At 25.8% G+C, this 22,870-nt stretch overlaps 1 protein-coding gene across 4 annotated transcripts; it reads right to left on the bottom strand.

Annotated features, from left to right (window-relative positions):
- Window positions 1-82: 82 nt before the first annotated feature.
- CCAP (Crustacean cardioactive peptide) lies at window positions 83-20,795 on the bottom strand. Of its 4 annotated transcripts, XM_089223961.1 has the most exons (6): window positions 11,201-11,291; window positions 10,869-10,908; window positions 6,427-6,536; window positions 5,095-5,164; window positions 4,561-4,727; window positions 83-326 (listed from the first exon to the last, which is right to left on the bottom strand). In XM_089223961.1, the coding sequence occupies exons 3-6, from the start codon at window positions 6,517-6,519 to the stop codon at window positions 249-251; spliced, it is 408 nt and encodes a 135-aa protein (XP_089080087.1). In that variant the 5' UTR covers window positions 6,520-6,536; window positions 10,869-10,908; window positions 11,201-11,291; the 3' UTR covers window positions 83-248. The 4 variants fall into 4 exon arrangements, with proteins under 4 accessions (XP_089080087.1, XP_089080088.1, XP_089080086.1 ...); XM_089223962.1 differs by lacking the exons at window positions 10,869-10,908; window positions 11,201-11,291 and adding an exon at window positions 20,773-20,795; XM_089223960.1 differs by lacking the exon at window positions 10,869-10,908 and having other exon boundaries at window positions 11,201-11,329.
- Between the last annotated feature and the right edge of the window lie 2,075 nt (window positions 20,796-22,870).

Below are 22,870 nucleotides of genomic sequence, written 5' to 3'. Positions count from 1 at the left end.
CAACAGTAAATATTTATTTGAATAATAAATTCATCTATATTTTGATTATAAATCTAGGGAGATTTTAAAATTGTAATGCGAATTATATTCTATTTAAATTTTTATATTTGGTTTAATATTTTTTCACAAAACAATGTAGGTGTATAGTTAGTATTATCCGACTTATTTACTTAAATAATTTACTATAAGGAGATTTTAATAATTATTATAATTATAATAAAAGAAATTTCACAGAGCTGTTGAATATCTTAACATTTGTCGCTAGTAGCAAGTGATCGACGTTTTCTTCTTAAGCCCATGGGAAAAGGTTTCATTTCCACTCTTTCCTGAAAGTCGAAACACGGCTAATGTTAATTATTGTTGACATTAATGAAAATAAACTAATAGATAACTTGCAATAAATACTTTTGTTACACTTTGATTAGGTACATATATATTAATGCCAACCTAATATCTTATATATTTATAATATATATTAGTCGGAGTACGGAAAAAAAGTCTTGGGGAAAAAAACTTTATAAAACATGCAACATTTTAAATAAAACTTTGCCTTCAAGATTTTTAAAAGTTATAGCCCAAAATATTTTGTTAAAGCGATAATAATTTATACAATGTTTTTTTTCGTTCATAAATATATAATTTTTTTCTATTTTGTAAAAATGTTCGTAACAACTGACAAGTCATCCAAGTTAATGATATATGTATAATATATATTATTTTTTAATAACATTATTGACTACGATTCAATGACATATTTTTTTTAATAATTTTTTTTAAATATACCTTTTAGCTATTATATTGCTACATAATTAATAACTATTGTCATTATATAACAGAATTTCCGCCCCTCCCCCCAAGACTTTTTTCTTACGAGACTTTTTTCCTAGAGCTAACGGATCATGGTCCAGGGATCGGGATGTAATAAAATAAAACTATAACTATATGAAATGACTTTAATTAAAACATTTTTTTTTAATTTAAACATCATATGCTAGTTGTTAATCATAACTTAAACTTTTAGCATGGAAAACTTGATTATTTATTTTTCGTCTGGTCAAAACTAAACAACAAATGATCTTTTAATTATTATGAAAAATATGAAATCTTGAAATAATAAATCATTAAACAATATTGTTGAGATTGTGATGAATATTAAAAATGTACAATATAACGATAAAAATATTTAAAACTATTTATTAAATATTTGGCTATTTCGGTTATCTCTTAGTTTGGCATATAATGGCGTACCAAGTTATCAATGCAGAAATGCACCTATTTTGAAAATAACATTTCAACCCTCCATCGAGATTCTATATTTCAATTATTTAGCATTATCTTTCTACCATACTTTATAAAAATCATTGTCTGTTTGATGAATTTATAATTTTAACTATTAAATTGAATAGAAAAATAAATGTTGATAGGTATTGCAACAGAGTTATACATGAAAATTAGCAGCATATTATTGCATATTATATTATATAGTTTCATGTTGCATCTTCAAAAATCACTTTATAATCCCATTGATTTTCACTGATATAATATTATATTCATAGAGTTTTCGTGGGGATCGTGGATAGGTGTAATACAGGGGTTTAGATTATTATATAATACAGCCACTTTTGTTACTTTATGTGGATGAGAACTAAATAATTATTCGTGTTCATTCATGCGATTAAAATTTTAAATCCTGAAAGGCCGGTGTTTTAATACTTCTTTGCTTATCTGTCCTACAGTTCTATTTACATTTAGCCGACACCTCAGAGTAGGTCGCAGGTGTACGTTGATACTATACACTCCGTATAGTATATATACAATATATCGGTGCCCGGTAAGTTCGTTTTGTACACAACTTATATCCCGTGGGGATTTACAGATCGATTTCGATAAAAAAAAAAAATCTGATGACAATGTTTGACAACTTTTATATAATGTGTGGAGAATAGAATTCTATTCATATAGTTTAAAAGGGTCATATTAAACATATTATTGTATATTATGTACATTAGTATATATATGTATTATACTATTATACGAGTATTATAGTATACAATTACACTATGTATAATATGTATAATACAAGTTTATTTTTTTTAAAGGTAAACACTACAATTTTCTTGAAAATTATTTTAAGAAGTCATGAAAGAACATTTTTGAATAAAACATAGCGATACAGTTTTAATTAGTTACAAGTATTTAAAGTTTAGATGATTGGAGTAATGCAGAACCACATTTTGCAAGATACCCATGGGTTACTTCACTCCGATCATCTAAACAAAGTACTTATAACTGATTAACTAGCTGCAGTCTATTAAATTGAAACTTGATTTAAAACATTGAAATTCCCAAAAAAAATTTTTGGCCTTGGAATTTGAGAATAAAATCGCGATGCAGTCATTTGAAACATTAAAAAAAATAAAAATAATATTAATAATTAAAAATGGTAAGATTTTTTTTTGTTAATAGGCATTAGATTATATCTCAACAAATAGTTTTGAAATTATATAAAAAAAATATTTCTGAAAATGTTATTACATTTTGAGAATATATGCTTATCTTAAAAATAATTGTCTTATTTAGCTATCAATTTTTATTCGAGTCAATAAATAGTTTTTTAGAACATCTGAAATAAATGATGAAAATAAAATTGATATTTACTCAGATAAGATATAAAATACTGTGTGTTTACTTTTAAACAAGTTTATCTACATTGTTGACTTATTTTTTGTTTACATAACTTATGAAGTTATAACTTGAAATTCCAATTGGATACTCTTTTAAATTTAATTGTAGACTATATATTACGAAAACAAAACAAATATTTGTATCCTCTCACAAAAACAATTAACAGTAATAGGTACATATAGAGTTATTAACTGTCGATTGTCTAGAAGTAAAATTTATTTATTTTTAGTGATTCTAAGCCCGCCTACTATGGCCGGGCGGTCATCGTTTCCGCCAAACTGAAAAAGGTTTGATTTTTGTTTCCACCAAATCAATTTCTACTTATATTATTGAGATGGAGTTTGAGAACCCCTAGAATCTATCTGAAGTGCTATCGACCATCTATGGCGTCAGGATTTGGGATAAACTATTTGATATTGAAAATATAATTGATTTTACACGTATAGTATTGCCTAACTATTATAAATAAATATAATTCGATCTAATTTATATCACGAGTAGATAATGTCTACGACCTAAATGAACAAAATCAAAAACAAAAAAAAAAACTCGAACTATTATTAGGCAGGTACTTATAATATATTTAATATAATATGACGAAGTGATGTCACTAAAATAGCGTTATTGTGTGTAATCTGTGATGATCTAAGTATGGCAACTATGTAAATAACTCTAATAACAACTATCAAGATGAACGCCCACAGCCCTTTATCACTAATTAAATAAAATCTAGAACATCAAGTAGCATAGGCGCACATAGGGGGGTGCTTGGGGGTGCTTAGCACTCCCAGGTTTAAAATTAGCACCGCTTAAACTATTTAAAATATTTATTACATAGTCATATCTTTTGAAATATTATTATATAAATCTGTTTATGTATATCAGGATATTTTGAAAATATCTTTTTTTTATTTTATTTATTTTTTATTTTATAATAAGACATTCCTAGCCTATAAGGCTATCTACATCTATGGATAAATAATATAATTTTTTTTGACTAATTTTAACATGATATAAGTATTTACAATTACAATTAAGAGCGATAATTACAGTAGTGACTAGTTATTTAATAGCATTATCGAATAAGATCGTGCGGGCGACCGCGTTTTAGTCGTCTTTGAGGTGGTGGACGTATGTATAAGTTGAAGTGTATTGAGCCAGTTGATTTTTGGAGTGAACTATGGAAATTTCCTGCTAGAGCTTTTATATGATCTTGAATTTTTATGATTCGGCTTTTGAAAATATCAACAGTTAGTTTATCAGCAGAAATGATAGTTTTAATGAATAGTCTACCAGCCAGCTTTATATATGAATGCATGAAAAATCAATGTTATAAAAGTTTGTTTCCAAATGTCTGTAAGCTATTGGGAATAACAATTCCAATTTCTTCGTCAACGCTCCTTCTCAGCTATGCGTAGATTGAAAAACTGGTTACGCACCAATATGGGCCAAGAAAGATAGAAAGATTTACCAATAAAATAGAGGGGGAAATTATATTGCAAACATTTGCAATATCAAACAGAAAATTAAATCTTGTTTAACATTAATAATTAATGATTACATGTTATTATAACTTGTAATATAATTACAAAATATTTATTTTTATTTTTAATAAAATTTATAATTATTGTAATGCAATTATTATAGTTTTAGGGTGGTGTAGTGGGGGGCTTCGCTCCGGTCTGTGTACTATAAATTATTTCAGCACCCCCTAAATTCACACCCTATGTGCGCCTTTGTCAAGTAGCATATAATATTGATGGCTGTATAACTTGAAGTTTGCGCTAAATTATTTGGAATACAATTATATAGGTACAATGTAATTTGAAAATCATAACGACAGATTGAACATATTCATTTGTGGCTCTAACTTACTGGTTTATTTTGTCTTTGTTGGCGCAGTAATTCAAGTCGGGCTTCTTGAATTGCCTCCCAGAGCTTAGCTTCAGACATTATCTGCCTGCTAATTTCCTCGACAGCCGGTTCTGAACGAAGATCGACCAAGGTGGCCATTGATTCATCTGATCTCTTACGACCACAACCTACAGAATTAATTAATTTAATAACACATTTATGTCATAAAAATTCATACTAACCTGTAATCATAAATATACATAAAAGTCACATAACACACACACACACATTTTTAAAATCGAATATACGATTAAAAAAAAATATATATAAATATCATTATGCTCATTAATAATGGCAACCCAATTATTATTAACTAATTTTACCCTGTTTTGCATATTTTATATGTTACCTATGATTTTCATAATATTTAACAAGTGAGTTTTATAAAAATGATATAAAATGTAATAGATATGTTGTTTTTATAAAATTGTTCAATGTTATTAAAAATTTCAATTAACATAAATAATATTATAGTTTAGTTAAGGTTTTCTTTACCTGTAAATGCGTTGCAAAAAGGTTTTTTTCTCCTGATTGGTTCAGCCACCGAATTATCGTTGTCGAAATACTGTTCAAACAAATCCAAGTTTAATGAACTGTGACAAATATCATTTGTATAATCTACTCTTTAATTTTATACAGAATATTTTTCTGACTATTTTAAGTTAATACATAATATTTAAATTCAATGAATTATTTCCGCGCAATGAGAATGCACGAAGTCCAAAATACGATATAGTTATATGAAATAAAATTTGAGTATAATTTATTAGGGTCTCGAATCACTAGTCAATCAAATATAATATAATATGGCTGAAAAAATCAAAATGATTGGTAATTGCAGACATTTTTCAGCTTCTAACGTATAAGTACCTGCAATAATTATAAATTTATCAATCAATTTCAAAATAAATAGTCAATTTTACCTACACAAATTTATACATTGATCAAACATATCGGACTGATCAATCTATGAGCTTGGTACAACATAATATAATGTGTTTATTATGTTTTTCAAGAGCGTCTGAAGATAATATTATAGCACATAATACCTACTTGAAAAGGATTTGATAAAAAAAAAAAACGTAATCGAGTGCAATAGAGGTTTTACAAATAAAATATCATAAACATAATTGATTTGCCCTTATAGCGGATGCATTGGTGTTTACCCAGATACATCGAGTATATATAGCTAACATGCTGACAACCGGAAAACCCATGACCACGTCCTGTACATTATATAACAGCCGTGTAAAATATGTTGTTATTGAACATTAAACTATTAGATCAGATAAAAAATAAAACATAAATTAAAAAGTATCTATGCTTATCATCGTCACCAAATACTAAATTGTCACCTAGCTCAAGATGCGTTATGATTTATGTAAACTTGATGCCTTCTTAAGTCATTTATGTGTTTCTAAGAAATAATTACCAACAATTTACCAATACAAATAATTGTTTTAATTTTGCAATTATTGGCCGAACGAAAATTATGTTAAGTCCATTCCGGTAAAAATCATCTATGATCAACCCTTATTCGTTGTTTGTGCAAGAATATATACTCAATATTAGGTATATTATTATGTATAAATTAAAACATTCTGTATTTCTGTTTTTTTTTTTTTTTTTTTTTTTTTTTTGGAATAATATAATAGTATAATGTTGATAAATGTTGAACATTAATTTTAAGTAAATTAATAGGTATAGGCAGTGATAGAAAATCAGTAGTGTATAGTTTATTATTATTATTATATTATTATATTATTACACATTTGCAATTTGCTTATAAAATGTCATAATATAGTATTAATGTATGTGATAGTTTACCCTTTTTTGCATAATGACGTCGTCGGCAAACACAGTTTGGACTAGAGATACCAGTACACTCATCCAGACGAGGGTCAATATTGATGGATTCATGGCTGTCGATGAATGGCCTTGTGCAAACATAATTTTACAAGTTCACAAACACGTATGTTAATAATTTGTTTATTGAGAATAATCATGTTAAATAAAAAAAAAGCAGATAACAATAACAAAACCACCACACGTCGATGTGGATGAATCTTTTTAGGATAAAAATTTTTTACTTTGAAAAGATTATTGTTTTTTGATATGTTCATAATTTAAATTTTATAAAGTCATTACGAAACCGGAAACCACATTTTTAAAAACATTATATTTTACCGATTTTATTGTTATCATTTAAAACTTAAAGAAATAATTATGATAAAAATAATAAGAAATATAACATTCTGAAATGATTTAAACAATATACGTATAATTATTTTCAAAAATACAATATATACTTTTCGAGATAATAAGTGTTTAAATGAAATACTAATTATCACTAATTAAATAATTAGGTACCTAATTGAAAGCAAAACAGGCAAAAAAGGGTCGTTATTTCGTGCCACATATTCATGTGACAGATTCAAATTAACGTATAGGTAGCTATATGTTTTAAAATGTAATTTAATATTTGTTTCCAAAAATTGTGGATTTAAAAATTAAAACAAAAATTCAATCTACACGGATGATTTGAAAATTGTTTTTTAATGCAGCCTTGCTTTTATTTTTCATAATAATTGTAGGAGGATTAGAGAACTAATAAGTTAATAAATAAGATAATTAAAAATGTAATTAATGGAACGTTTACGACTAATGGCCGTTGTTGCCGATGTCTTTTGATCAATAATAAAAAAAAAAAAAATAAGATAATTGGACGGATCGATTATACCAGTTTTTCATGGGCGATTTACAGCCTCAGTTCACCCCTCTTATACTTGTATGTAAGCATAAAGAAAGAAATTTAGGTACTTTCAACATTTTTATATGGTGAGTTATTATATTATTATGAGGCTTTCAAATTGTACGACTTGTATACAACGTACATTTTATTACTGACATATTATGTGTTTTATTTTATACACATAAGTATTATATTCCTGTACAACTATATCGTAAGAATGGTTATTTTTTCAACATGAAACACTCATTGTCTTATACATTCGGTGTATTTCAATGGTATAATTTTTATTCATTATAAATTTTCAGAATCATCCCAAAATGTCCAATGTCAAAATGATCACCTTTTAATGTTATCTAAAATACACTAAATATTTATAATGTACTATATAGGTATTGTAAGACTAAATATATATTTGTACATCCCTACTTTGATTTAAAATGTGTATACTAAATAATAAAATGGTTCGTACAATAATTTTTATAAAAATATCTATCATCGAAAAATTAATTGGTCAGTCATGACTCATTAAATATCAAATCGCACTAAAAAGTATTCTATCCAATAGAAATATTTTTATATGTATGTACATTTTTAATATTTATTACTATCTCAATAATACTGTTTAATTATTTATGGTCTCATGATTTCATATTTGTCATAATAATTAAATTTTTAATTATTAGCTAAGCATCAACTAAACAGGCTATTAGCTTTATACAAAAATTGTACATATTTTTTACAATTTACATTTTGTTATACAAATCGATATTTTTTAAATATAAGATTATATTATGATAAATAATTAAAATTATATTATATAATATCCAGTGTTGTTTAGTTTTAATCAGACGAAAAATAAATAATCAAGTTTTTAATATTAAAAGTTCGAGCTAGCTCATTTAGAAAACATAACAATTAGTAAGATATCAAAGTTAATTTATGTACTAACATACTAAAAACTATATTATTTCTTTTTATTAGAAGATTAAGTTAATGATATCCTTATTTAGATTTGAAATTTAAAAAAAACATCTTTTGTGTTATAAATTTATAATCAAACGATTAGACATAAAATGGTAAAATGAGATTAAATATTTAAATAATGACAAATACATTAATTTATTAATAATAAATATTGATTCATTAATCAAATATAATAAATCGAATAAAATATCTATATTTCAAATACCTACTCAATCGGATTAGTGTTTTTGAAATAAAGATTGGTTGAATAACTAAAATTATTAATGCAAATTAAATCTCTTGCATCTCAATCTATATATGTATAATATATTTCTAGGAATCTTTGAGTATTTAAATTGAATAATTTATTGTTTTATACAAATTACAGGACTAACTTTCTTATAAATTGCTGTGCTGCAATCTTTCTATATAGATTACTTGACAAGTTTAATTAATTCCATCAATTTATTTTATTTTATTTTTTTATATTACCTTCGTAAATAATACATAATTAAAATTATGCTATAATAATATATTTAAGCACTATTTTTATTTTATTTTTTATTTTTATACCTACGTTATCTTAAGTATACTTTAATTGTTAAGGTATATTAGTTGTTCACCAACATCTAATCGCGGAAAATACCCAAGTATGAATACAATTATTCATAGTTAAAATTCATAAAAAATCTAGTAGCTAAGTATTTATAAACCACATTTAAATGAAAATGTCATACTTTTCGCAACTTCGTCGTACATTTTAAAAGTTTATAAAATTACTTAACAGATTTTAACAGTTTTAAATAAGAGTGTATAGATATTAATAAATAAATATTTCCCACTGGCCTACTTGGCTGTTATATTTTAAATATAATTCATATTCATCTTTCTTCATTTGCAAAATGTTTAATAATGTGCATATTTCATTAAAAATGAAGAGAGTACCCATCTATTATTTTGGTTTTACAATAAATATGTATTTTTTTTTTAATTTTACCAGTAAATTGGTAAGCGTTTTGTCGAAGATAACCGATCCTCGCTCACAAATGTGATGGTTTATACAATTTAAAAAATTATATATTAATGACATAACACAAGCTTGATGCTCAAGACGAGTTTTATGGTTAATTATTATGTACAAACAGCCAACAAAAATCATTGGCCTGGCGTATGTTCTATTTGATCTTAATAATTAAAATAAATGAAATGCATAGGTAGTTATTTAATTTTTTTGGTAATAAAATCAAATGAATATATTGATATGGTGTACATCTCAGTGGTCAACTTAACGCTGACAAACAATGTTATATATTTAAACAATTATAAATTTTGTATTTAATAAGTTGCATATTGTTATTCACACTACCTATGTTACATACTTACTGTAATTTATATTTTTATATTCGTATAACGAAACTTGAATGGCGATTTACTTAATATAACTACAGTAGACACTTTGAAAACTATATTCTATAATATACGTGAACGTGATTTTTTATCCAAACATTTTTTACGAATAGATCGTTTAACAAAAATTACCTATTTTTGATACAATATTACTGTTTACATAATCTATATTATACAATATGTATAAAAAATATTCATTCTAAATTATGCAATAGACAATAGGTTATAGGTTCTTAGTTATTAAAAACCAATTTAAAAATATTTTTGATAGAACCAACTGATGAATAATAAGCGTAAATGTTTATTAGGTATTATTTTAAAGCAATACAATTTATAGAATATTAAATGTATATAAAAGTAAAAAAAAAAAAAATAAGAAATTTGTAATATGACTTCATGTTTAGTTTAAAATTAACAAATAAAAATAAAAATATTATACTATGTTAAACTTTGAGATGATTTCAATATAACGATAGTAGGTTATACCAAATTAGAAACTAATTAAGACTTCGTAAAAAATGATCGAATTTTGTTTTGTAATTTACATTAATTATTTGATCAACAGAATTAAATAATAAACTATCTTTTATCTAATTAAACACATCGTCATCGAAGGCAATAAGTTTTGAATCTTATTTAAAATTGATGATATACAACATACATTTAAGTTATCGTTTCCTTTATGAAGTAGATAATATTTAGGTATGTTTGATTGGGGTTCAGTAGTAAAGTGTAATAATTATCATACATATATAATATGTTGCATTTCATATCTTCATATTTACTTATTATTTTTTTGAAGACATTTTAGGTATGGTTGACAGTAATAAATAAATAATTTAATTTTTATAAAACAACTAATTCTCATTGACTTTCCAAACTTACTAATACTACTTAATATACATATAATATTCATATAATATATAATTCTTTACAATGATGTATTTATTCTCATCTAAATAAGATATTTAATTTTTTTAAGTCATTTTTGTCAGCGTTAACTTAATTATTTACCAGCTTATCATTTCCATAGTCCATATGAGCTTAAACGTTTAAGTGTAAATGCTTTTAAAAAATGAAAATTCAACTGTGGCTTTTGGTTATGTAAGATTGTTAATGCTATATTATTATATTATATTATATTTACCTTGTAATATATTTAAATTTAATATGTTGAGCTGTAAGACCTGATGATAGCACATAATCATGAATTTAAAAAAAATTATTTTTTAGAATAGGTAAAATTATGGGTATAATAAATTGGAGTAATTATTTAAATGAGCATATTTAAATTTATAAAAAATAAAAAACTAAAATTATTAAGATTTTAATTGTACTCTATACATTCATTATTAATTATAACAATCCAGTATTTATATATTTGGATCCGTGTATGCATAATTTTCGGATGAGTAGTAATTATTAAAATCTATAATTATTATTTATTACATCAGTATAAGTATAAGTATTATGGCTTACCTGTCGCAAGTCAAATGCACATTGATCAGAAACACAAAAACAATCACTGTGAGCGTGTGTAAATGTCCGTTTTTATAGGCGAAGGTTTTCGTATCGTCCGCAACGAGCGCTTATCACGATTTTCGTTACACACTTACTGTATATAAGACTTGTGAGCACAAATACTCACAAAACCACCCCTATAATAGGTGATTCACCAGGCCTGATCATTGGTCACCTCCTCTCATTTTATTTTCATTATCTAAACTCTAAAACACCATATTTTCAATACGATCGTTATGATTTTCAAGGAGTGTAACTTCACGTGGCTATGGTACAAAGTTTTTTATACTTAAGTACAAATTTTATTTGACTGTTAATTGTTAGGAATTTAGCATGTATCAAAATCAAAATTTGAACAAATATTTTCTTATTTATAAAAATAAAAAATATCCTCTAAGTATATTATAGATTTCTTCTTAAGTAAGTTATTATGCGCATGGTTACTTTTGATGTATGAAACATTTAAACATAATATATGTAATTATTAATATTATATTATTCATTTGAAAAAATAAGTTTGCATCACCATAGGACTCATTTCATATATGATAAAGAAGATGTAACTATATAAAAATAAAATTAAAAATTATTATTCGAATAAATAAATTATTAATGGGGTACTTTACCCTGTATAGAGTATATTAATTAAATAGTAAAACCTCCTTATAATGGATCCCGAAGTACAAGAATGAAATCTCCTCACAACGGAAAATAACAACAGTCTTTTTTAACCTTTATAATCTCTTACACATTAAAATGGTATAACGGAAATTTCTTTTCAGCGGAAAAATCAGTTGGTATACCGAGTGATTCCGTTATAAGGAGGTTTTACTGTGTATTTTATAAATAAATTTAGAGTGAAAATCTTGCAAGACTCGAGTATAATATAAGATATTTCAGTTTAAAATAATAATAATAAAAAAAATAAAAAAAATACCCGCGAACGTCCGAGCTAAAAATAATATGATGCATTTACATTTTATGTATTCTTATAGGTACCTATTCGTATTATCGTATACAGACATATTATTATATTGTATTCGCGCGCGTGTATCGTCCAATAAGCGCACATCAATTCACCTGTCTGATATTTTCAAAATTCGAATGAATTATCGTGAAAAACAATTTAAAAATACCGCCGCTTATATTGAATTATGGAAATATATCTGTAAAATAATAATATATTACTCCTTGTAAATCTCTACGAGCCGGATCGTGAGTGTTTCGCTCCTGCAGCCGAGGAACAATATTATTGCCTTAACTTATATTGTATTTATATATTATATAATTATATAATCAAGAAACAGTTGTAATTAAATTTCATTATGTGAAGTTTGTCGTTCAATTATAAGATATTAATACCTAATATCGATTGAACAATTAAAAAATGACGTCTTCGGGACTCGAGTAGCGCAAAAGAAGCAGGAATACCGTATTAAAATAAAAACAGCTATAATCGATTCAATTGGAATATGAAATATATAAATGCATGATCATAAATTAATTTTGTTTTAAAGAGTTGGACAAATTTAAGATTTTTTTGTCCAGAGATATTATATATGTGTGAGGCAATGTAAATACGAATACGACAATAATGACAGTTATTTTTTACTTAAAAAAAAAAAAAAACAAAAACAAACAATAATAATGACAAGTACTTATGTTTCGTAAAGTTTTCAAATGTTAACTTTAAAAAACTAAATGTGGACAAAAAAAATACAAACCATTCGTATTGTAAGTATTGTAACCAATCGGAATTGTAAGTAAATGAAAAAAAAACAACGCATTGACAGAGAAAAACACGACGGTGAAGTTACGAGATAAACGTCTCAGATATTTGGACGAAAAAAATTATTGATAAACATGTACAGTATTATACTGTAGGTTTAAAATACTAGTATAAAACCACCAATTAATATAATCAAATTCAGCTAAATCTGCGACCTGCCTATTTATAATATAGATGTCTAAAATATAGAGCTTTTTTTGTATGAAAAATATTGCAAATACCGACTTGTATTAAAGTTTGATGTACGTCTAATAATGTCTAACTGTAAGTTTCCAGCTTAAATTATAAATATCTCTTAACAGAATAAAATCCTGAAAGATTGTCAAAAAAAATCTATTGATTCGCAAACAATTTATGTTTGACCGCTATACGTATCGTACATAAACGGTATCTGTCCAACGATAAAACGATAACGTTATGTAGCCTGTGTAGGTATACATTCAGGGGCGTACCTATTTAGATATTATTTTTTTTTTGGGGGGGGGGGGATGTGGTATTTTCTCCAACTGAAATTCCCAATTCAGCCTATATGAGTTAAAAAAATTACATCTGATAGAACATAATAAGCAGACTTCATAAACAATTCCTAGATTTCCCCAATAGCCCCCCCCCCCCATAAATACGCCCCTGCAGTATACATTAGTAAGTTAGAGTATAGTTATTAATTAGAAAAGTACAAGTGACAGTCGAACACACATTGTCGTTTTCTACCATCCAAACATATCGCTCCAGAAATGAAATTTACACATAATTTAAAATCTAAGATCTGTTTGGTATGATATAATATGAAACAATCGGAACGTTTCAAATGTTAATGAAATAATTAATCACACATTAAAAAAATCGAAATTCATACGAATTAATACAAATTAATCCAACGTTAATTATCAATGTGAATAATTAAATTAAGTATCTAGCTAATGAGTTATATCTATAATGTAATTAGTAACTATAACCTTGTAAGTTGTAGCTGGTGCTAAAAAGAAAACTATTCGTATATACTCGTATAGAAATGAATCAGTACACCACCATAATATACAGTGCCAACGAACCTTATGTTTAGGTTTACAGGCTAAGACTTGACCGCATTTAAAAAAAAAATCCCTGGCTCAGAAGGAAGCACTGACGGCTTTAGTTTACATTAAAAAATCAGTGGCATACCACTTTTTAAATTTCGTCAAAACCAGCCATTTAAAAAAAAGTAATAATGTTTCATGATTTAAATTATTTTATACTATATAGTATATATTGAACGCATAAAATGCCATTAAATGCCATAGAATATGTTTTAATTAAAGCATATAAATTATTGGCCATTATATTTGTACATCATACACAAATAAGTATTTCAATTTTCAAATAATGGTAAAAAGCTTAAGGGCCAATGTGTTGAAAAATAAATACAAGCACAAAACAAAAAATTACAACGATATTTATGAATATACGTAGATCATTATTTTGCAAAAATTTAAGTGCATTAAAATAGCTGTAAAAAAAATAAAAAAATAAAATAAAATATTAAATAAGCAGATATCGGTAGTTTTTCTATTTAGCGAATGTTTTTACAGGTTATTCTTAGGTATACCTAGTTAAATATTGTTTGGTAATTCTTCTTTTTTAGTTTCAATCATCATAAAAGATAATTTAATTTTTCGTCGTTCATTATACTTATAGTTGAGTAAGATTTCACTTATTTATATGATGAAAAGAAACCTTTAATTGATGTAGGTAGTTGTTATTAGAAAGGAATTTTTTTCACTTATGATATAACTGTATAAGTTAGTTTCAGTCAAAGCTATTAGCTTTATTTTATATAAGCCCCCGGAGCGATGAAAAAAAATAATCGCATAATAATATTTAATATTGGTTGATATCACAATCCACTGTAGAATATTAATTTCATTTGATTTGTAATAAAACAAAACAAATTGTAATACGTTTATATTTTTGTATATTATAAATATTAAAATGAATTTGAGTTCCTTGAAACCAACTACCTACTTAACGTTGTATCATTATTGTCATTCGTGCATTATTATATCGGTATACGCGTTGTTACGCAGGCCAGCTGCAGAGATTATATTAAATATATATGGTATTATCATAAACACATTGACCCACCACCCACCCACTCGCCAATCCATCTATAAATGTCTTTCCGGGTTTGAGATTAACAGGAGACCAGAATACGATGGTTAATTAATGAATATATTAGAAGATAATTAGATACTTATTAGACACATTCATACACAGCAGATGCCTACAAATATGAGTTAATCAAATTAGGTATAGGTATTTATATATTATACATATTTCATGACGATGCATTGTTATCGATGCTTACATTGGAATTTAAATTAATTAGGCTTACATAATTCATTTTTCTGTAGAAATGTGAAGTAGAAATATAGACTCTATTAGACTCGCATAGCCGTAATAGAGGATCAGGGCCGTCGTATTACTTTCATTTAGCCAGAGACCAAAACTTATTTTCATAAGTTTAGCGTCGATGTCTCCATAATTATACCTTCCTTGATATAACGCTTCCCACGGGTAGATTATATTTTTATCATATCCATAACAGACATACCTATGTATGATGATTGATGCTAATTGGTCGTATTATGGCATAGGTTATATTTTGGGAAGCACTTACAGTTTTGAAATCAGCACCTTTATAATGTATGAAATCCATGGATAGTAATAGTTTTTATAAATTACATTTAAAAAAATTAACACTATGTGAACAATTATTGAATATGTGTTTAATAAATTAAGGAATGTTGGCCTGGGAAGTGAAATAGCTCATTGTGCAATAGGTCCGTTTGTCTAACTATCGTTAGCCTAACCTTTATAGTACCGCTTAAATATCTATTATTATTTAGTAAAATATATTATTTTACTATATCTAGTAGAGTTGTGCCTATATGATAATTTAAAAAATGACGAGTTTTTAAATGTAAAATGTATACAAGAAATTATTTACAACATATAAACCTATTGAATATAATGTTTATAATAACAATATACCAATTATATAGTAAAGCGTACGTAGGATTTCAGTTCGGTTAGGGTATTACATGAGTAAATAATTTAAATAATAATGAACAATTTAAATTTTGTTTAACAGTTTTTATATAATTAGTTTTAAGGAGAAATAAAAAGTGGATTAATCTTCTGACCGCAAAAAATATAATGACTTAAAAATTTCAAGAACTTAAAAGTAAAGTCGTTTTTAATTTACTACATCAAAATAGGATATAACTTTAAAACTATGTAAGTATTAGTTTAAATACATACGTTTTATTGTAATGCCGTGACTTGTGAGAAAAAGGATAAAAAATATGTTATTATATTACCAGTAAATTTGGTGTTGGTAAATCTATACATTTTCTTGTCGTTTAATTCATTGTCATATAATACAATCAATTGCTTATAACTTATAAGAAATTAATTATATTTCATTTAAGAAAATTTACCAAGAAATGTATATCATAATTTTATTATATTTATAAAACAGTTATTTTACCCGTCTAGATCTCTAAATATATTTGATAAAAGAAAATATTATATACATTACTTCAGAAGGCAAAGTTGATATTATAATATTATTTTTTTTTTAAATACTAAACTACGTTTGTTTTTATTTTTAAAATAAGCATGACAATAACATACATGTGAGTTGTATAAAAATAGGTTTTTGTTTTTAAGTTCCACACAAAATTAGAATGTAGGTACCTACAAAAATATAAACATAATAATATATTTATTTTATTTCAAATGTAAATAATTGAACGAAATGGTTTCAAAATAATATATTAGAACAACATGAGAAAAGTTTTGGCTATCACAACAACTACAAACATAAATACACAGATGGTCATACCAAATTTGTTTTATTTTTAGTGCACAAGTCCCAATTTATCAAATGATTTATTTGATACATATTTGATTTCTAATATATTGAAAATTAAAGTTTAAAGTGGCTGTAAGTCATGCTTATACTCAAACCTTTTTAGAAACAATACTATGAATATATTTGTTGAATTATTAAAGTTTTGAATTTCCTATAGGTATGTGGCATGGAAATCATAACGTGCTTTACAATGTAAGCTAAATTAAATCTATTGTAGGTAGCTTGACGTACATATAATTTATATTATATATTTATATGTTAATTTGACTATACAATTTAATTAATGAGTATATTATTATACATTTGTATAACCACACACATATATAATATATATATATATATATATAAGCGCTAGAATATTAGACAGTAAATATATAAACTCTTCGGTTGTATAATTATAATTACCAGACTTTAAATAGTACAAAAAAATGAAGTAAAATCTAAATTCAAAATTTACATTGTTATACAATAACCATCCTACATAATTACTTTTTATCATATATCATTAAATTGTTCTAAAATGTTTAAGCATTTAATTAATAGTAAACTACACAAAAACTTCTAAACACGATATCAATTTTTTACAATTCAAGCTGATGATTACGCACTTTTCGTATTAGTACAATTTGATCACATAACAGGTAGATAAACATTTTGAAAAAGAAGGAAAGTAGGTACAACTTATGATGAAGAATCTTGTATGAAGTTTTCAATCTTTTCTGGATAAACACTTTTTTCTACATTTTAGTAAGAAAATAAAATAAATTGAAAATATCAAATGTCTGAGAGAAACTGCACATTATTTAACAGGATATGATTTTATTAAGATTGCGTCAAGTACGATCTGAAGTAACGAAATATTACAGATATCTGATATGCGCAACAAAAACCATAGTAATACATCGTTCGACGTTCATGGAAAATGAGTATAATTATTTATTATTATTACAACGTCTGACTGTCTGATATTATAGTTACAGAAAATAAAGATAGTGTAGTTACATTCGTTTTATATTTTATTAATAACTGATTATTATTTCTTAGAATTTATTAACGTTGCCTATTCTGGTTTTGGTTGACCAAACTATAATTTCCGGTCGTCGTATCATATTAAAATATACATCGTTGGATAATAATGAATTTCCGTAAAACCCCATTTTAACAATTTAAATTTAATGATAATGATAATTCAGAATTCTAACATTTACGTTTGACTTTTGCGAGTTTAGCCTACTTATTGATACCTGTTGTCAATATAGGGCCGTCGCAGTAAAATATTTATATTTATATTTTGAGGACTGCTTAAAGTGGAATGTTCTGGAATAATTTCATATCGATAAATTAATATTAGACTGAAGGAAGTGTTTTCATTATTTTAATACCTTTAAAAATACTATTATGTGCGATAATTTCAAACAAGTTAGAAGGGGGTATACAACGCACTAATACATATATTGTGGGCTATGGCATTACATTTTGGGGCTCTACTTATAAATCATATACTACTAAATTAGAGACCACATTAAATTCATTAGTTTTTTTTTTTATTATTATTATTAAAAATAGTGAATTTTCAATCTATACAATCAGGGTGACCTTAACCGTTAAATATTGGTTCGGTTCCATACTTTGTTTTTGAACTTTATTTGCGATAAACGTTAAATTAAGTTATGTTCAACAAACGGTTATAGATATAATGTTATGAATTAAATGGCTTACCGAACATTTTACTAGAAAAACATTAAAATATTTATGTTTTTGAATATTTCGCCAAAAAAACATTAAAAAGTTTTAAGTTCTTGAACGATATAGTTAATAAACGTTATAATATTGTTCGTTCAGAGAACGAATTCAAATACCAATATCATCTAAACTAAATCATCTCTTAATTTATTTTAAATTGATATTTACATTTAATTCACATTTAAGAGTAAACAATAGAAACATGTGTATTACATGCGAGGACTACATTGTTTTTCAAATTGTCAAAAATAAATGATCAGCAATTACATTTAATATTTATAATAGCTGAAGCTTCTTTCAAAGTCACATAATATTATTGGGGTAGTCTTTATCTTAGTTATTACTTATTAGTAAAGATAGGACTAGGGAATGCTATTATATACATTTATTAGATTTAATTTAAGTTTTAGTTTTTGATATTGAAGTATCTATTTATTGTTTTTGAATAATTTAAAAGCAAAAATGGTCAGGACTCGAGAGATAATAATTTTGATTCATAACAATATTTCTAAAGTTCAAAGAACGGTTTAGTTGTGATGTTCTCTGTGTTAAATGTTCGGAGAACGTATTAGTTTATTACGTTCTTCGTGTAATTTTTTAATGAACTTAATAGTTTATAATGTTCTTTGCGTAATTGTTCAAAGAACTTAATAGGTTATAACGTTCTACGTGTAATTGTTCAAAGAACATTTTAGGTTATAACGTTTTTTCTTGAAAAAGTTCAACGAACTTAATAACCTATAATGTTTTTGAAATAACTGGTTTCGTTCCGTTGTATTTCTGTTTATGAACAACAATAATGTTCTTTAACGGTTTTTTGCGTTCCGTTCGGGAACCTTGTATACAATTGTAAAATAAGTAAATGTGATGACAAAATAACATTAATTATTACAGAAAAGGAAGGCTCCCAGCAGTGCTAACTGATAAGAAATTACGGTTTTAATTTTTTAGTATTTTCTCCTTAGTTAATTTTTTTTTTTATTGGGCATTGAGCAGATCTCTAGGCCATTGCCTTTTTAGCCTTCTAGGAATAATTGAGGTAAAGGAAATTCATTAGTTAAATATTTATTTAACAAGCTAAAAATTCATTCATCTATTTTATAATTAAAAATTTTTTTAAACATTGTACGTTATTTCCTTTAACTTATTCTAAGTTTGAACGTTACTATTTATAGCATCACTTTAAATAATGTTAATATAAATATTCTTAATAATTTAAGAATGAGTTTGCTCAATGGAGTTCATTAATATAGTTTAACTTGGATAACCCGAAGTTAAACAGACCGGCAAAAAGTTCAAGTTATCCAAGGATAATAGAATAAAAAGTTCGAGGTTTTGACAATTTCTAGTTAAAAAGTTGAAGTTAACCAAGTTCGACTGTATACTGTAATTGAAAAATGTTCAAAACTAATATTATACCGATCATTTAAAAAAATTGTTGCTATTACTATTTACAACGATGTAATACATATACTCGTACAATACACATTTTTGCACAATTTAACTCATATAAACCTATTATATTAGGTAAAATAGTATGCTTAAGTATTTTTGATACCTTTAAAATGTAATTTATATTATTCATGCATGCGTTATAAATTATAATTAGTTTTTAATATTTTCAACTCTATCCATGGTCAACATATAGCCTTTGACTTCAAGGTGACAACATCTTATTGAATTAGAATGATAATTGTATTATAATTTATTTATTGATGAATATTTGAATTTAATAAACAAATAAATATAATTCAAAATTCGTTTATTGGGAGTCCAACCTTTTCCTTAATTGTGCCGGATAAATAAAATTTAAAAAAAAGCGAGTAAGTGGGTATCGCTCTGCTGTACATTGGGGGCGGGGTGGACCTCTGACTAGGGTAGGTAAAATTTGAATGCAATGATAGGTATCATTGTGTAGTAAAGTGAAAAAGAAGAGTACATGCAATATATACGTATTTACCTCCTCTGTGTATATCGCGTACACAGTCCAGATTACTGCCTTCTTATATGTATATATGTATACACATGCAATTACATATATGCATATAAGGATTTGATTATTTATACATTAAATTAACTTACCCTGCCTCGACTGAAGTCTTTCTAAATATTTTATGGACGGAAGTGGAAGGAATAGGTTCAACACTAATTAATTTATAATTCTATATTAATTTACAACACAGCTCTTAATTTAGAGATATTTAAAAAAGAGTATTTATTATTCAAGATACATAAAATTACATTTAAAATATATTATACAGCTTACCACGCATATCTGTCGCAAAGGACGTACGCAGGCAGAGTGCCGTTGTCAAGATTCGGCCGATGGTCGAAGGGTATCGTCCCAGCACAGATATAACGGATTTCGTATAAGAGGACATAACAATATATGACCACAGATGTTTAGTATAATATAAACATCTGTGTGACTGTATTATACCATATTGTAATACAAATATACAATATATTTTATGATGATGACACTCTTTTTAGTATTACATAGTTGTGAAGAGTGGCTATCATTACAATTGTATACGAAAAACGATTCTGAACGGAGACGGTTTATCTGTCTAGTCTTATATTATAGATTATTAAAAATTTTCAAATCTTAGATTTAAAAAGAACATTTCTTATGAATTTCTAGCTTAAAAGAATTTGCGAATTTTCGGGATTTTTATGTATTTAGTCAAAATTTGAACTGTAAATGCTTATAAAAAAAATTTGTGACTATATATTTCTTTTATTTTTCAAGTGCTATTGTAAAAATATGTTAGGAGCCTTGTATTAAATTTTTAAATCTTAGATATAAAAGGAAAATACTTTATGAATTTCTAGTTTAAAATAATTTGCGAATTTTCGTGATTTTTACGTATTTTGTCAAAATTCAAACTTTGAATGCTTTTTAAAAAAAATTATGCATATATCTTTCTTTTATTTTTGAACTGCTATTGTAAAAATATTATAGGAGCCTTGCCAATAAAAAAAAAATGTGCCTATGTATTTCTATAATTTTTTAATCACTATAAGAATAACTTATGAGGAACTTTGTATTAAATTTTCAAGTATTCTGATTGGGCCAAAAAAATGTTATCGACACTTCAAAAAAAATTCTCAAAAAAATTGAAAATTTCAGTGGTCTATAAATAACTCAAAAAAAGGCAAAAATTCGTGAAAATTAAACTGTATATAGATAACACTAACATAAACATTTGGTGAAAATTTCAAGTATTTACAGTGATTAGTTTTTGAATTACAACCATATAAAAAAATCAATTTGGTCGAAAACTGGTTTTGCGTAAAAATTCCCGTTTTTCTGTCATTTTTTTGTTAGATTTTTTTGAAAACTATTGGAAAATGTTTACTTTTGACTTCTATAATGCACCAAGGATATTCACTTTTACATCGGAAACCACCCCAAAAGTTTGAAATTGAAGCATTATTTCGACTAGTTATGTTGTACACAGACACAAAAAAAAAAACACACTTCATTGTAAATTCAATACATTCATCACTTCGTTCAGAATCTAAAAGAGATGTACTTAGGGACTTTCCATACAAAATAAACGATTTTCGTCAATTATACAATAACAGCTAGATCTACTTTTTACATAAATTCCAATTGCGAATACTTCTCTTACGTTTAATTTAAATTTAAACAATCTTAAATAAACAATAAAATAATTAAGAGGTTATTAATTAAAATATACAAATTTGTTATTTGAGAGACAGACGATCAGACATTTTTCAACCCAATATAACAATATTGGGTTGGAAAATGTTTGATAAGTATTATGAACCAAATTATAATAGTATGATAATGTGATTATGTTAATTATTATTATCAAACGCAAATAATTTCAAATGTACCACAAAAGCAACACGCCTCTGCTAGACACAATACAATATTATATGAATATAATGTTCGATTTATAATTTAGTTAATTTTTTTTCAAATAAATAGTACTATCACGATATGTGTAGTGTAAGTATATTGTCCAAGTGTAGTACTGTAGTGTAGAAACTAGCAGGATATTCCACTTTTTCATAAACGCAATATAATTATGCCTACCTACCTACATCAATATTAGTATTATATCATGTTAAATATAGTATAATTATATTATAGTAACCACGGTTTTAATTATAAAATGTTTGGGGTCTTACGAAATGGTTATGTTTA

Source organism: Diuraphis noxia, unplaced genomic scaffold (assembly GCF_037042655.1).
Source record: "Diuraphis noxia isolate RWA-SAM2 unplaced genomic scaffold, SU_Dnox_SAM2 contig0003, whole genome shotgun sequence".
Taxonomy (NCBI): Eukaryota; Metazoa; Arthropoda; class Insecta; order Hemiptera; family Aphididae; genus Diuraphis; species Diuraphis noxia.
This window is presented reverse-complemented; position numbering and strand designations above follow the sequence as displayed.